The sequence below is a fragment of the Macaca mulatta genome, chromosome 15 (assembly GCF_049350105.2).
Source record: "Macaca mulatta isolate MMU2019108-1 chromosome 15, T2T-MMU8v2.0, whole genome shotgun sequence".
NCBI lineage: Eukaryota > Metazoa > Chordata > Mammalia > Primates > Cercopithecidae > Macaca > Macaca mulatta.
Window position 1 is genome coordinate 19,114,557 of NC_133420.1, and position 17,342 is coordinate 19,131,898.

At 45.9% G+C, this 17,342-nt stretch overlaps 3 protein-coding genes and 1 non-coding gene across 28 annotated transcripts in view; 1 reads left to right on the forward strand and 3 right to left on the reverse strand.

Annotated features, from left to right (window-relative positions):
* The window catches only part of SPTAN1 (spectrin alpha, non-erythrocytic 1), an 85,757-nt gene extending 81,056 nt beyond the window's left edge, over window positions 1-4,701 (reverse strand). For 16 of the 23 annotated variants that reach the window (XR_013404656.1, XR_013404654.1, XR_013404655.1 and 13 more), the window contains exon 1: window positions 4,591-4,701. Coding sequence is in view for 4 of the 23 variants with exons in the window: in XM_015116626.3 (XP_014972112.2) it covers window positions 1,867-1,899 (33 nt within the window). In the remaining 19 variants the exon portion in view is untranslated. 23 annotated transcript variants of the gene reach the window in all.
* On the forward strand, window positions 2,500-15,523 carry LOC114672723 (uncharacterized). Its single transcript, XM_077966409.1, has 4 exons — window positions 2,500-2,565; window positions 4,094-4,920; window positions 13,417-13,536; window positions 14,214-15,523. Exons 1-3 carry the CDS (start codon window positions 2,500-2,502, stop codon window positions 13,418-13,420), a joined length of 897 nt encoding a protein of 298 aa, XP_077822535.1. The 3' UTR covers window positions 13,421-13,536; window positions 14,214-15,523.
* LOC114672896 (U7 small nuclear RNA) lies at window positions 13,123-13,184 on the reverse strand. The gene has a single exon (XR_003723427.1). It is a non-coding gene; the product is annotated as a U7 small nuclear RNA (small nuclear RNA).
* Window positions 15,209-17,342, reverse strand: part of GLE1 (GLE1 RNA export mediator) — a 39,380-nt gene continuing 37,246 nt past the window's right edge. For 2 of the 3 annotated variants that reach the window (XM_077965555.1, XM_077965554.1), the window contains 2 exons: window positions 17,169-17,232; window positions 15,209-16,408 (listed from right to left, as the gene is read on the reverse strand). In XM_077965555.1, coding sequence (XP_077821681.1) covers window positions 16,340-16,408; window positions 17,169-17,232 — 133 coding nt within the window. In that variant the 3' untranslated portion in view covers window positions 15,209-16,339. 3 annotated transcript variants of the gene reach the window in all.

Consider the following 17,342-nt stretch of genomic DNA (forward strand, 5'->3'; position numbering starts at 1 on the left):
TGAATGTACTGGATGTAAGAGGCGATTGGAATACTACAAAATGAATTCTGATTCTCAGGCAGGACACCACTAGACATACAGTTTTGCAAGAAAGGGATTTTTAGGGACTAACAGGATGAACGGTCATTTGGTCATTTGGTTATGGAAAAATTCATAATCATCATCCAAAGCAAAAGGTCACAGAAATCATTCATCAGTTGTTTTTGTTGCTTAGTCAGAACCCAAATGTGCAGAACCGACAATGTCTTTTTTCTGTGGCTTAGGATGCCAGCCTATTACTAAATTTTAGATTTGCAAAGCAAGAGAACTATATCCATGGATGTGGAAGGGCTTCCCTAAGAACAAACCACCAAATAATTGATTAGCACTCATAAAATTGTATACCAGTTGATTCTCAGGTCAAACAAAATTAACTCAAAACCAGCTTAGCTGCAGATTTTAGTGGCAGATTTGATGGTAAGCAGAGAGGTCAATAATACATAAAGGATGACTGAACACCATAAATAAAAACAAGTATTTTTGCTTAAACCACATTCCAAATCAGGATTGTGGATCAGCATGTCAGCTTTCAAACTGATTAATTCATTTCAACTTGTTAGCGCAATTGTGCAGAGGTGAGCAGGGACTTAGCTTTAAGAAAGCAAAAGATTCATACTGCATTGCATCAAAATCCAGAAATGCAGAGCAATATTGAGAAAACTTACTTCTGAACGCTTCCCAAATACTATCTTGCTGCTACTTACCTTTCAACCTGCAAAATTCAGATGAGAGGTATTTAAGTTCCTTATTGTTACTATGACTCAAAACAGGAAATGGTTACAATGTGGCCCATTTTTATAAACCTCATTTAAATAAATAACTCATCTGATTTATAAAAAGGCCTGCCTTGGATTTATCACCTATAATCACTGGAAATTTCCAAGGTTTATATTTCTTATTTTGAGATATCAAGATACTGAATTTTTTTTTAAAAGGTCCAATTTAGAAAACAAAGACTGTACACAAATAAAACAAATAAAGAGAGCTGTTTATTTACTTATTTTTTTGAGACGGAGTCTTGCACTGTCCCTGGGCTGGAGTGCAATGGTGCAATCTCGGCTGATTGCAACCTCCACCTCCAAGGTTAAAGCGATTCTCCTGCCTCAGCTTCCCCAGTAGCTGGGATTACAGGGGCCCGCCACCACACCCGGCTAATGTATTTGTATTTTTAGTAGAGACGGGGTTTCACTATGCTGGCCAGGCTGGTCTCGAACTCCTGACCTCATCATCTGCCCGCCTTGGCCTCCCAAAGCACTGGGATTACAGGCATGAGCCACCACACCCTGCCGGACAGCTGTTTTTTAAACATGAAAAGGGAAGCTCTATTTTATTATAGAAATTGTGGTGGAAGAAGTCAATGGAACAGGAAACAAGCCCAAGTTTACAGTATTTGTCAAATTTTAAAAACAATTTTTACTATGTATTTTTCAGATTATTTTTTCCAAATATCTAGGATAATCTGTTTTGCCCCTTGGTTCTTAAAAACCAAGTAGCCACCAATAAAAAGTCAGCAAACACTACATGCAAACACCATAATGGTGATAAGAAATTAATATATTCATGCCTTAAAGAGAGAGAGGTTAAAGAAAAAAAAAAAAAAGGGAAGGCTTTGAAAATTTTCAAGTAAATTTACTAATACTTCTGATAATTTAACACCAAAAAAACCCCAAACAAATCCTAAACAATTTGTTTAACAGAAACATCATGCAGGCAGGGTTTTTTTCCCCCTTTCTTTGGTTCATTCAACCTCTTTGACACAAATATGCCTTCACTGCAAGCCAGGCAAAACCAAAAAGGCAACCCGTTTTCTGCATGCTGGTCAAATACCTGTACTCTGCGTTTACGAAACGATGACAACATGATGGAGGAATGTGGAGTCTAAAGAGGGAGGGGGAAGAGCAAGATAAGCTTCTAAGGGCAAATGGAACAAAATTATGAAGAAAACAGATATTTAAAAACATACGAATACAGATTAAAAATCCAACTTCAGATATTTTCTCAGTGTCTTCTCTCTGACATTCTGTATAGCGTCTAAATCCCACAAGGGATTTAAAATGTGGAAAGAAAACCAAGGTTCCCAGGTCTTGGCAGTTACTATCTGGATATGCTGCACTGGTCAAGTCTCACTCTCTTTTGGGTCTCAATTTCCCCACTTGTCAAAGTAATAATACTGAATATACTTTTTCAAACTAAACACGCCCTCCTCCTGAGGATCCCAGGACAAGATGATTCCTAAATCCCCTTCCATTCAGCAATAAAAGAGCACGACTGCATGAAATTATCACAAAGTAGAACTCAAGCCACAAAGATCTGACTTGGGCCTAGCTTGCCAGTACACTTACTTCACAAAATACTATTTCCTGTTCAAAATTGGTACAAGAGGAATATGCAAAAAAGGTGGAAGAGAGGTGATGGTTCACAGCACAGCTGCTCCAGTCAAGTGGCCCCAAGTGATGAACTATGCGGTCCTCCTCCTCCTCCGCATTCCTGGAGTCAGCATTTGCCACTAGGGCGTTGCATTCTACAGTACAGCCGCAGCTGATAATGCTGCAACAGACCTGAGTGCCTAACTAGCGGGATCCTTGCATAGCCCACGGAGGACTGATTACAAAGGCAGGCCAGCCTTGAACACATTATCCATTCTTAGTGTAGATTCCGCAGTGACAGGACATGGGGGACTATTCCTGAGATCCACTTTTCAGGATGTGCAGTTGACCCCCCACTTTGGATGAAGGCAGGTAAGAAAAAAGCAGAAAAAACTTTAACCCAGGGAACCAAAAGACATACTTAAAACGGCTCTCCCCATGTCCACCTCTTCATCAGATTGCTTGACAGGCTTACACTGTAGCCTATGACATATCCAATTTCTCCAATTATTAGATGGCTACAAAATACACTGCCAAGACCAAAGCGTATCAGAGAATCAGTTACTAGGCTGATGGTTTGCCATAAGAACTGCTTCACACTTGTCCAGGATGAAGCAAATCCTCCTTTCCAGTTTCTCCATCTAGGTCCCTGGATACCAGTTAACACACTTTGAGGCTCCCTTTGAGTAATTATTGGCCCAGTTACTGAAAAAGGTTTATTGCTAATTTCCTGCACAGAGGCCCTTACTGCAGCACTTCTTTCTCCCCGTAGCACATATTAAACTTTGACTTCAATTTGACCTTTCAAAATCTAAGACATTAGCTAGCTGCAATGAAAGGGAAAATAAATGACTAGTTAAGGAGTCGGAACCTTGGCTCAATGGCTTCATATAGCTGAGTGTTCCTGCTGCTATTCCCCAGATTTTCTGTTTCCTGGCTCCAAGACACCCCCACCCTTCCATCTTTGATACATTCTGTTTTACTTAAGGCCAATTGCTATGACGACGCAATTTCTCAACACATTATGAAAATACTTCTGTTATTCCCGAACAGCCATGATGGTTAAGTTTTTCTAAAATACCATGATGAAGACAGAACAAAGGGCTTAAATATTTTAGGATCTATTATATAAAAGAGATCTGATTAGATGTTGTAACAGTTCAATCATCATCTCAACCCAGCCTTCTGAGCTATTCAGGCTTTTCATTTAAAACATATTCAACTCTTAACTTTAACAAGGCGCTTGTTTAAAATATATTTTACTCCAGTACATGAAAGAGACTTTTTAAAGCGATGTTCTATGGGAAGCGTCTAATCAAATTCTCAGGGATAGCTTTCAAACAAAAGACTGTTCTATCATTCAACACTGGTATGGTAGAATTTTGGACACTGTATCTCGACTCGAAAGACCCAGTTCCAGGAAACACACACGCACACACACACACACACACACACGAACTCCAAGCTATTAAGTTATTTGATTTGACCCTCATACCATACAAGCACCGCATCTACCTATTATTTACAAGCAAATCACAACTGGGAAGAAAGAAAAATGTTTATTACAAGGAAAGAAAAGGAGACGGCCAGTCTCAGACCCTTCTGCGTTCAAAGAGACGGCAGAGATTCGCCAGGCAGGATGAAATTAAGGTCAGAGAGCCGTTTACGCTACGCTCGGGCTCCCCGAGCTCTTCCTCCCTCCACGGCTGGCCGGCATTGCTGGTGCCATTCGGAAGAACGAGCTGCAGAAGTCGCTCCCGGCCGAGGGAAGGGACCGGGGGCGGTGCGGGGAGCGTTCTGCAGGGAGGCGGCTGGCGAAGATCCCGACGAGGGAGCCCCCACCCACCTGCCGCAGCCGGATGGGGCAGGGCAGGGCCGCGCCGCAGCCAGGCTTGGGGGTGGAGGGGAGGGACCCGGCGGCCTCGCGCCCCCTCCCCCCAGTCAGTGACATTCCAGCGGCGGCGCCGAACGTCCGCCCGGCTGCTCCTCCGCAGCCCACGCGCCACAAAAGAGGCGGCAGAGGCTCCCCCGGCACCTCAGCCGAATGGAGGCAGCGCCGCGGCCCGCCCGACTCACCTGTCCGCGCGCCGGCCCCGCCCCGCCTTAAGGGCTGCCCAGCTCCCGCCCGGGGGTCGGCTGCCCGGGGCCCCGCTCCCTCCCGGAGCTCCCCGACTGCCCCTCTCACCGGCTCTCGTGGGGTGAGGGGCGTGGGTGCGTCGGGCCGAGGGGGTGCTGCAGGACCGAGGAGCCTCCGCGGCCTCCGCTCCGCGCCGTTCACTCCGCAGCGGGTAGTGGCGGCGACGCGCGCGCCCAGCCTTTTTTATAGGCAGCTACGCGCGCTCCCGCGGCGGGCGGGCGCGAGCGCAAGGGGAAGCGCCCCGGCGCTGCGCGGGGGGCGGGGGAGCGCGCCGGCGGAGCAAAGGGGGCGGTGCTCCCGCCGGCTCACCGCCCGGCCGCCCGGCGGAAAGGGCCGAGCGATCCCGGAAGGAGCCGAAGCGGCGATGCGGGGGAAGAGGTGAGCGAGGGGCGGGCCGCGGGAGGATGGGGAAATGGGGCGCGCGCAAGGGGTGAGGGGTGATGGTGCAGTGAGGTCACTGACTACGCCCTGGCCGACAGAGACGCTCCCGCCTCACCTCCCTCCGCGCAACTTGCGCCCCGCCACCGCCCGCCCTGCGGACAGTCGTCTGCACTGCACCCCTCCGCCCTGGGAGCTCTTCCAGGACTGCGGAGAAGGGCGGGGCAGGGGGTATCGCTGCAGTCTGGCTGGGATGCTGCGCGCCCCGGGCGGAAAAACGCCCAGTCCCAAAGGGTGAGATCACCCGAGTGCGTCTCTTCTTCCTGCTCACTTTCCCGAGGAGGAGGCTGGCGCTGGGGACCCTAGTCACCCTACTTCGGTGGGGGCTGGGGTCAAGAAGACGCAGATGATTTGGGGCCCCGGGTTTGAAGAGGCGGTGAGAGGAAAAGGCCAAATCTGAATCAGAAAAAAAATTAAGTCGACTAATTTGCGGCATAAAGCTGTTATTCTGGAATTTGGAGAGTTAATTTCTTACATTCTTGGATATTATGGGGGAGGGAAACGGCAGCGGCAAAATAATAATTTCTTATATTCCTGCAGCAAAAGCATTCTCACAGGTCGCCAGTAGAATAGGGCATATTCATCCTATTTCATAAACAAGACATTAAGGTTGCAAATGGAAGGTTCTGACTGCTGAGATGGAAATCCTAGCCCTTCAATTGCTAGCTGCCTGACCTGGGCCAAGAGACATAGCCTACATGAGCATTATGTAAGAGTGCCCATTTGTAAAATAGGAAAATATCTCATCAAATTATTGCAAAGATTAAGAAATGAAAAGGTAACACGAAATACTTCGCATAGTGCCTAGTACACAAGGAAAGTTCAATTAATTGTGCCAGAAAGAACCTTAATGAATAGGAAAGGGAGGCATTTTGATGCGGGTGGCTGCTGGGGTGCAGACAGAGAAAAATAAGATTCTCAGAATTTCTGATCCTTAAAGTCCTAGCAGTTTGAGGGCCTGGCTCTCAACTCTGTAGCCAGAAGCCCTGGATTAGGAAGCGCTTTCCCTATCCCCATTCCGGTGACAGCTGGGCCGCAGCCATCGGGAGTAACACCCAGATCATTCCTGTGCAGTCAGGCAGAAGGGAAGCTCTGCAGCTCAGGAAGGCTTCAGCCTCCTGGTTACTAAGCAGCTCTCCTCTTTAAATAAATACAAAGTCATTGGGCACTGCACCAGAACCTGGGCCCAGACCTGGCCCTGAGCTTCCTGGTCCTCTGCAGTTTGGCTTCTTTCCCCATGCGCGGGACCTGCAATACGGTTTCTAAGCTGCCCTGGCTGTAGCCATGATACTGAGGAAAAATTTCCCTACCCACTCACTCCATTGGAGTGGTGAGAAAAGGAGTGGCCACACCCCAGAAGCTGCTTTAGAGAATCTGTGTAGGAAAAACGTAGGAGCTGAGAGGCATTTCCTGCAATCTTCTATGTAGAGAAAGCTGGGCTGGGCAGCTCCTCCCTGGGGTTTGCATTTCTGGGAACAGCTGATGGTATCCGTGGCCTCTTCTCCAGCAGGTTGCAGTAAAATGTTTAATCAGGTATTCAGCTCTGGGTACAAAATGGCTTACACAATTGTAGCTCCCTAAAATTTCCAAGAGCTTCTGCTCCAGCAAAGAAAGCACCTCGGGACTGAGGGGCAGGAGCTATTAAAAAGGGAGGGTTTTTCTATTAAATCGCCCTGGCTCCATAGTGAACTGGGGGTTTTGCTGCTTTTGCTGGATGCAAAACGAATTGGAGACCTAAGAGAGAGCTCTGTATTGATAGAGAAACTAAAATCTTGTTTGATCCTTTGTCTGATCCGAGACATGGCCAAGAAACAGTATCCCCAGCACTCTCCACCTCCCACCCACTCACCCTGCCTTCTCTGCACTTGGCACTTGAAATGAGCCATTTAAAAAGCCATTCTTCACTGTTCTGCTGTCTGCCTACCTCACCTCCCACCAGTTTCACCATATGCCTAACACCCTAGTAGGTGTGGAAAGCTGGGGGAAAAAACAACAACAAAAAAGCACAGGACAGTGTAACGGCTTTGTAACCAATCAACTCCATGTTCTCAGTCACACCCCTCCTGGCCTCCTAAAAAGCAGAGGGTTGGACTCAATTCTCAACTCCTTTTTCTAGTTTCAGCAGTCCTCAGAAGGTTTGACAGGCACCCTAAGCTTAAGCATCTAGATAGTCCCAAAACTTTTTCAGGTTGTTGAAAAGGTCAACTGTTGGAAAACACACTAATTGTAGTGATGTGTCCATATGTTCCAGCCAGGGAAAGTCACTTGCCCACTCTCCCTGGGAGAGAGCCCTTCCCCTCCCCTCTCCTCCACACCCCATCTCACCCCCTGCAAAGATAACGGGCAAGCACTTCCACTGTGTTTCCTCCCTAGAAGGGAGCTGATTGGGAAGAGTCATGCTGGCCAGTGGACTGCACTTCCCATGTGACATTCTGCAGTGTCAGAGCTGGCAAGAAATAACACAGATCTTCAAAACACAGTGCCTGGATGAACCTTGAAGGCATTATGCTAAGTGAAATACGCCAGACACATAATGATGAATATTGTATGACAATTCCACTTATATCAGAGCCCTAAAATTGTCAGATTCATAGAGACAGAAAAAACTGTTGTTACCAGGGGCTGAGGGGAGGGAGGAATGGGTTATTATTGTTTAGTGGGTACAGTTTCCATCTGGGATGGTGAAAGAGAGTTCTGGAGAGGATGGTGGTGATGGTTGCATAACACTGTGACTGTACATAATGCCACAAAACTGTACACTTAAAAATGGTTAGGCTGGGCATGGTGGCTCCCACCTGTAATCCCAGCACTTTGGGAGGCCCAGGCGAGCGGATCACTTGAGTCACTCCGTCTCAAATAAAAGAATAAAAAGTTTAACTTTTATGTTCTATATATTTTACTACAATCAAAAAATAAAGTGAAACACAAGCCACTGCTTCTAAAATCAAGCACTATATTAGAGAAGCAGCCTGATAGGCTCTGGGAGTGTGGCCTTGCCAGGGTTTAAGACTCCAGGTGACAGTAGAAATATAAATTCCTCCCTCCCCTCCCCTAATCCAACCTCCTAATCTGGCTCCAGTCATTTCACATCTGTTCCCCTGCAGGGCTGCCTGCTAGGCCTGGTCAGTCTGTGTCCCTCCTGCTTACTTTGAACCCACTACTACAGTTAGTTTCACAAACCACGTCAAACCTTCTCAACAAGTTTCAGTCACTTCCCAATGCCTATGGAATAGGCCGAACTTTGCAGCCTCCACAATCTTGTTCCAATTTACCTTTTCACAGCATCGTTCCCTACAGTTCTTCTCTACTGGTCTGAGGTTAGCCTCTTGCAAAACATATTCTCTCTTCAACTCCATGCTTTTGTGAACAATTTTTTCCTCCAATTAGAACATCCCTTCCCAACACTCATGCCTCCTTTCTACCTGAAAATCTTACCCATTTCGAGTATACGTAAGTAGAACTTTTCTGGAAGAGCAGTTTGGCAATGTGGATCAAAATATAAAATTTGCATGCCATTTGACCCAGCAATGTTAGTTACATCTAGAAATCTGCCTTAAGCAGGACAAGATGCATTTTCATTCAGGACAGGTGTGGTGGCTCACACCTGCAGTCCCAGCACTTTGGGAGTCCGAGACAGGTGGCTCACTTGAGTCCAGGAGTTTAAGACCAGCTTGGGCACCATGGCAAAACCCTGTCTCTACAAAAAAATGCAAAATTAGCCAGATGTGGTGGCATGTGCCTATAGTCCCAGCTACTCAGGAGGCTGTGGGAGGATCACCTAAGTGCAGGAGGTCAAGGCTGCAGTGAGCCATGACTGTGCCACTGCATTCCAGCCCAGGCAATAGAGTGAGACCCTGTCTCAAAAAAAAAAGTGTTAATAATTATTTAAAAAATTTGGCATAACCTAGTCACCAAGTGAAAAATGGTTAATTATGATTCATAAATTCAAGACTATATCCATGATATAATACTTATTGACTTGAGAAAATATTTGAGTTGCTACTGAATTTTAGGTTACATGAATGGTACTCAGTCTATTTAAGTAAGAATTATAGGCTGGGTGCGGTGGCTCATGCCTGCAATCCCAGCACTTTGGGAGGCTAAGGAGGGTTGATCACCTGAGGTCAGGAGTTTGAGACTAGCCTGACCAACATGGTGAAACCTCATCTCTAGACTAGAATTTCAACCCCACCTTTCCTGGGTTTCTAGCTTGCAGATGGCAGACTGTGGGACTTCTCAGTCTCCATAATCTCATGAATAAATTCCTCATAATTAAATCTCATCATATCCCTGTCTATCCATCCATCCATCTCCTATTGGTCTGTTTCTCTGGGGACCCTAATACAGCAAATTTCCATATGCCTGTCACCCAGCTCCAACAATTATCAACATTCTGCCATTCTCGTTTGTTTTTTTGAGACTGAGTCTCGCTCTTGTTGCCCAAGCTGGAGTGCAATAGCACGATCTCAGCTCACTGCAACCTCCGCCTCCCGGGTTCAAGTGATTCTCCTGCCTCAGCCTCCCGAGTAGCTGGGATTACAAGTGTCCACCACCACGCCCAGCTAATTTTTTTGGTATTTTTAGTAGAGACAGGGCTTCACCATGTTGGCCAAGCTGGTCTTGAGCTCCTGACCTCAGGTGATCTGCCCGCCTCGGCCTCCCAAAGTGCTGGGATTACAGGCATGAGCCACCAGACCTGGCCCATTCTGCCATTCTTATTTCATTGATTACTTACCTACTTCACTTTTAACATAGTATTTCCAGGCCAGGCGCAGTGACTCACACCTGTAATCCTAGTACTTTGGGAGGCTGAGGTGGGCAAATCACAAGGTCAAGAGATGGAGACCATCCTGGCCGACACGGTGAAACCCCATCTCTACTAAAAATACAAAAATTAGCTGGGTGTAGTGGCACGCATCTGTAGTCCCAGCTACTCGGGAGGCTGAGGCAGGAGGATCGCTTGAACCCAGGAGATGGAGGTTGCAGTGAGCCGAGATCGCACCACTGCACTCCAGCCTGGCGACAGAGCAAGACTCCGTCTAAAAAAAAACCAAAAAACAAAAAAACACATATTATTTCCCAAACTTATTTGACTGCCAAACCCTTTTTTTGCACCCTGCAGAAAAGTACTCTGGGATTTAAACCATCAGCTGACTGGCTCTCAGGCCTTTGGACTTAGACTAGATGAAGTAAGTCTATCCTCTGCACTCCTATAACTTTTAGGTCAACCCTTCAAGTGCTCCAGGTGCTTAAATCACATTCTCGATGGAATTAAAATTCTGCCTTCAAGTCACCTCTCTTGAAAACCTGTTTAGAGTCAACATTCCATCCTTGCTACAGGTTGATGACTTCAGGGTAACCTTAGTCACAAGTCCTGTTTTCAGCGTTGTAGGTGTCAGAGCTTGATCTTGTCACCTCATCAGAATTGTAAGCATGTTTTTTTGCAGGGCGAAAAGAGGCGTATCTTTTAATTTTGAAATAGTTTCCAATTTACAGAAAAGTTACAAGAATACTGGAAAGAAATCCCATATACCCTTCACCCAGATTCCCCCATTTGTCAACCTTTGACCACGGTTGCTTTATTATTCTATGTTTAAATATATATACACACATACAGCTGTCTACATACACATAGACATACACACGTGTATACATATATATGTATACACATAGATATCCCCCTCCCACCAATCATTTGAAAATAAGTTTCTGGCTGGGTGTGGTGGCTCACGCCTGTAATCCCAGCACTCTGGGAGGCTGAGGTGAGCAGATCACCTGAAGGCAGGAGTTCAAGACCAGCCTGGCCAACATGGTGGAACCCCATCTCTACTAAAAATACAAAAATTAGCTAGGCATGGTGGCATGTGCCTGTAATCCTAGCTACTCACGAGGCTGAGGCAGGAGAATCGCTTGAACCCGGGAGGCAGAGGTTGCAGTGAGCCAAGATCACACTACTGCACTCTAGCCTGGGCAACAGAGCTAGACTCTGTTTCAAAAAAATAAATAAGTTGCAGACATCATGCCCCTCAGGGCATATTTTCCAAGAATAAGAACACTCATTTTCATAACCACAGTACAATGATTAAAGTCAAGAGATGCATGTTGACACAGTACTATTATATAATATATAGGCCTTATTCAAGTTTTGCCTATTGTTCCAATGTCCTTTATAGCAAAAAACACACCCACAGAAATATCTTTATTTTTGGTGCAGGTTCCAATCTAGGATCACATGCTGTACTGAGTATAAATATCCTGAAAGAGCTAAAAGAAAAAAAAGTTCTTGAATACATCCATCTGGAAAAAACTGATTTTTTTTTTTGGAGACGGAGTCTTGCTCTGTCGCCCAGGCTGGAGTGCAGTGGTGCGATCTTGGCTCACTGCAAGCTCCGCCTCCCGGGTTCACGCCATTCTCCTGCCTCAGCCTCCCGAGTAGCTGGGACTACAGGTGCCCACCACCAAGCCCAGCTAATTTTTTTTTGTATTTTTAGTGGAGACAGGGTTTCACCATGTTAGCCAGGATGGGCTCCATCTCCTGACCTTGTGATCCACCCGCCTCGGCGGATCCCAAAGTGCTGGGATTACAGGCATGAGTCACCGCGCCCGGCCAGCTGTTTTTGTTTCTTTTTTTTTTTTTTTTTTTAGAGATGGAGTCTCGCTCTGTCGCCCAGGCTGGAGTGCAGTGGCGCGATCTCGGCTCACTGCAAGCTCCGCCTCCCGGGTTCACGCCATTCTCCTGCCTCAGCCTCCCGAGTAGCTGGGACTACAGGCGCCCACAACCGCGCCCGGCTAATTTTTTTTTTTGTATTTTTAGTAGAGACGGGGTTTCACCGTGGTCTCGATCTCCTGACCTTGTGATCCGCCCGCCTCGGCCTCCCAAAGCGCTGGGATTACAGGCGTGAGCCACCGCGCCCGGCCGTTTCTTTTTTTAAGAGATGGGGTCTCACTGTATTGCCCAGGCTGGTCTCAAACTCCTGGGCTCAGGTAATCTTCCTGCCTTGGCCTCCCAAGTCGCTGGGATTGCAGGTGTGAACCACTGCACCTGGCTTAATCTACTTTCTGTAGGCCCACAGGAAATCTAATGTCAGGAATTCATTAGGCAGGATGAAGAAAAGTGAAGGGGATTACCAGGTGTGATATAAGGCACTTGTAAGAAGCTCTGTGGCTCTTAATGGAGCTTTTGGTTTTCCTGACACTGAGACAGAAGATGTCCAAGCCTAACTATGTCACTGCTGTCATCATAGAAAGCTTGAGAAGTAGGGGAAAGCTCCTAGCACATGGGTGGGAAATCGTCAGAAATCCATTCTTCTATGTAAGGGATGTGTAGTTTCTGTCCTATTGGAATTTTTAATTTGTCATCAGATTTGCTGTAGTATGGGACAATAATGTGACAAAAACATGGATCCTCAGCCTGATAATGAGGTCAAATTTGAAAGCAAGAAAGACACGTGAGTACTTGAATTAAAACCGAAGGCAGTCCTTAGTATTCTACTGTAAGGAATCTGATGCTACTCCCCATCAGGAGCTGCATCTCTCATCTAGTAATCATTATCTCTATCCGTGAGTATCAAAACCCTGGCCTCCTAGTGCTCTCCTTTCTTGGTTTACCATTGAAATCCATTAGGAATACCAGCATCAAATGACATATGCAAGACCACTAACCACTAGAGGAAGAATATTCAAATAATTCAAAAATCATAAGAGGTATTTAATATTTTTTTAATTTTTTTATTTAAAATTTTAAAAATTTATAATAGAGATGGGGTCTCAGTATGTTGCCCAGGCTGGTCTTGAACTCCTGAGCTTGAGCAATCCTCCCGCCTTGGCCTCCCGAAGTGCTATGGTTACAGGCATGAGCCACCATGCCCAGCCTAAGTGGTATTTTCCATGAAGTCATACAAATTCAAAGTGGAAGAGAACTTATAGATCATCCCATCCAGCGATTTTTCATTTTGTTTTTGACAGATGAACTTTTCCGTACATAATCTTACATGGAACCACAATATATCATACAGCACATAAAACAAAAAGGCTGTGGCAGAGAGGATGCCAGAGCTCCATTAGGACCCCTAAATGGTTGTGCAAAATATAAGCTGCACAACTCTGGGAGGTACCATCCACCTCCATCATAATTTTGTTTTTTAAAGCTTTCCAGTGAAGATCAGAAAACCTGCTAGACAAATTCTGAAAGAACAATAACACTCATAGATTTGTACAGTTATTAACAGGGCAATCGTCCAATAGAGGATGGTAGTATCTTGAAGGAAAAGGGATGCCTTTTGGAAATTTGCTTTAAGCCTCTATATGTTGACTGGCTACAGGGCTGAGCCCCATTCACTCAACATCCCCCTCTCCTGAAGTCATTGCTTCCCAACCTATTCCCTGTCACGGTACCTAGAAAATGATGCCTTTTTTTTTTTCTCTTTTCTTTTTCAGATAGTCTTCCTCTGTTGTCTAGGCTGGAGTACAGTGGCGTAATCTCGGCTCACTGCAACCTCCGCCTCCTGGGTTCAAGTGATTCTCCTGCTTCAGCCTCCGGAGTAGCTGGGATTACAGGTGTGCTCTACCACGCCCAGCTAATTTTTGTATTTTTAGTAGAGATGGGGTTTCACCATGTTGGCCAGGCTGGTCCCAAACTCCTGACCTTGTGATCCACCAGCTTTGGCCTCCCGAAGTGCTGGGATTACAGGTGTGAGCCACCACACCCAGCTGAATGATTCCTTTTTTTTTTTTTTTTTTTTTTTTTGAGACGGAGTCTCGCTCTGTCGCCCAGGCTGAAGTGCAGTGGCCGGATCTCAGCTCACTGCAAGCTCCGCCTCCCAGGTTCACGCCATTCTCCTGCCTCAGCCTCCCAAGTAGCTGGGACTACAGGCCCCCCAACCCCCCTGGCTAGTTTTTTGTATTTTTTAGTAGAGACGGGGTTTCACCATGTTAGCCAGGATGGTCTCGATCTCCTGACCTTGTGATCCACCCATCTCGGCCTCCGTAAGTGCTGGGATTATAGGCTTGAGCCACCGCGCCCGGCCCTAAAATGATTCCATTCTAACACAAAGGTAGGGGGAGGAAATGTGAACGGAACAGGTCGTGGGGGTTCACCCACCACAGGCCCTGTCTGGGAGGGCTAATGAGATCAGCATGCCAAGGCACACCAGCTGGGAAACTCTTCCCTAAGGAAGTGCTATCAAGCATAGTTTGAAAACTACAGTGACATGTCCAATTCTTTTGTTTCACAGGTGGAGATACTGAGGTTCAGAGCGGGTGAAGGACGTACCCAAGGCCAAAAAACCTGAAAGCGATTTGAGCTGGGTCTCCTGATTCCCTCCCCAGTGTTCATACTGTCTACCTTATTTATTTATTTATTTATTTATTTATTTGAGACAGGGTCTTGCTCTGTCACCCAGGCTGGAGTGCAGTGGCATGATCACACCTCACAGCACCCTCGACCTCCCAAGCTCAAGTGATCTGCCCACCTCAGCCTCCCGAGTAGTTAGGACCACAGACATGTGCCACCATGCCTGAAAAATTTTAAAAGTTTTTTTTGTTGTTGCTTGAGACAGAGTCTTGCTCTGTTACCCAGGCTGGAGTGCAGCAGTGTGATCTCGGCTCACTGCAGCCTCTGCCTCCCGGGTTCCAGCAATTCTCCTGCCTCAGCTGCCTCCTGGGTAGCTGGGATTACAGGCACACACCACCACGCCCAGCTAATTTTTGTATTTTTAGTAGAGACAGGATTTCGCCACGTTGGCTAGGCTGGTCTCGAACTTCTGACCTCAGGTGATCTGCCTGCCTCAGCCTCCCAAAGTGCTGGGATTATAGACGTGAGCCACCGTGCCCAGCCGAAAAAATTTTTTTTAGACATGGGGGGGGTCTCACTATGTTGCCCAGGCTGGTCTTGAACTTCTGGACTTAAACAATCCTCCCACTTCAGCCTCCCAAAGCGTTGGGACTGTGGGCATGAGCCATTAAGCACGGCCCACTGTGTCTTTCAAAGACTTTAGTATACTTTCACATCTCTTGCTAGATAAAACAGGGTCAGTTATTAGTACATAATTCCAAAAAAGGAAATGACAGAAAAAGAAGTAATATTACCAAGGTGTAGGTCAAGAAGACAAAAAGGAATAAATGCATACTGCTCTCTACCTGGACTTGTATATACTACCATGCCCCTAATGATTTATATAGCTCAGGGCAGAGGAAATTGATCATATTGAACCAATATATCAGCAATGGGTTTTTTAAAAAACCAAGCTTTATTATTTATTTATTTTTTTGGCACCATAATTAACAATTCATAGAATGGGTCACTTCAGGCTACTCAAGAGTACCAGCGAACACTCCCCCACAAACACACCCTGCCACAAGACATTTAGCACAGAGGAACAGATCCATGGCCACTGCCTTTGCAGTATCAAAGAGAAATAGTCTTTCCACAAAACAAATCTCAACTCTTATCTGAACAGCCAATCTCTGAATTTTTGTAGTGGCTTTAGTCAGGCATATTTATCATCATATTAGCGGTGTTCAATTCCTGCCCAACATGTTTGTTTGATCCCAACTCAATGCTTATGGATGCTCAGCTCATGTTTAATGTTGCAAGCCCCATCTTAATTCAAACTGAAAAGAAACAAAACAAAAACAAAACCAAAAAAGGTACCTGCGTGGTTCACGCATCCCTGGCCATCCAGGGACCAACTTCCAAATTAGGACGACAAAGAGTTCCCCTTAGTTCCATATGACATGTGTTTCCAGTCCTAATCCCAGATGCTAATCTAGCCAGAGTGTCATCTGGGCCTTAGTCCATGTGTATATCACATACTTCCTCTGGCTTTAGAATGACTTCACCAGCTGAGAAAGGCAAAACAACCATAACCCAGACTTGCATGTAAGTATCTGGCCTCAACTATTAAATAATACTTAAAAGGGAACCTTATGAGCCTTAGCTCTTTCTGGAAATGCATCTGAACAGGGGTGAGGGTGGGTAGGTGGGTGCAAATGGTGGGCTCCCTCCAGTTCAGAGTGCATTTGTTAAGGTATTGCCAACTTTCTGAAAGACACTAGAGACAAAGAAGGGAGGAGACCAAGTGCTAAACACCTTTTATCACTTTTGCAAAAAAACAAGAAAGGCCAATTCCATTTATTTTATCATGTGGATCTCTTAAGGAACTACCAAATCTACTAAGGGACCTCCAAGAATTTTGTGACGCATGAAAATCTCCTCTCCTAGTCACAAGGTATAAATACATAAAAATACATATTGGCAAATTTCTGAATCTGACATGACTTCTCCCAAATACAGGTGTCTTCAGTTCCTTTATTATTGCCTCTTTGCAGCATAATGGTGATGGTAGGTGATGGAGTGACATCAGGAGCGCCAGAAGGAGGAAGTCAGAAAGCCCTTGGGGACAGGAATGTCCTTGTGTTGCAAACATTTCTGGTCAGGGAAAGATGAAGAAAACAGAATGAGTTTCTGATAACAGTGTTCCCAACACTTAATGGTTAAAAGAAGCTTTCAGGGACACCATATTTCAGCCCTATGGAACAGTGAACAAAAAGGAAAAAGCCAGTAAGACCGATGGTTCTGTATAAGATGTCCACTTCTGCATGAACTGCCACAGACAACAAATGAAATGCTCTTATTATTCCTGTCCCACTCTTGTCTCCCTACAGCCTAAGCTCATCTTTCACAATCACTGTTTTCACAGTCGAGCTTTGAGAAGCTGAAAAGTCAGCAGGCTATCTTGGCAAACCCACGATGGCGTTCTAAATTCTTTGTCAAAATTAACGTTTTACAATTTCTTGGCACTTGGAAGTAGGGGAAGAGTCCAACTGAAAGTGCAGTTTGTTCTCATGGAGAAAAGTGACGACACTTACCAATTCCCCAGACCTGAGACTAAGACAAGAACTTTGGCCAACATGCAAAAAAACATATTCATGAGAGAAGATACATTCAATATATTTTATTCATCTCAGCAGAGCTTTCTCACAGGCAGTATGGAGAATGATACATATAAAGAAGAGGAAATGGCAGCCCTTACTCCAAAGGTTAAGAGGGAATTAGGCACAAAAAGAAGGGTTTGGAAGAACTGAGGAAGAGAGTGCAATCAGAGCATCTGCAGGTCCAAGACTTGTTAGACACAGGTGCATTCCAGCCCAACAACAGTGTGGGACATGTTGGTCTAAGGGCATCTTACCTCCAAGAACTGCTTGAGGCGTATGAAGGAACCCATCTGTCCTGAGCTTGTGATAGCTTCAATTCTACAGGGAGAGAAAGACGTGAATCACACCTATGATATACACCTATCTTTTGGAAGCGGTGTCTCACTCTTTCACCTAGGCTGGAGTGCAGTGCAGTGGTGCGATCATAG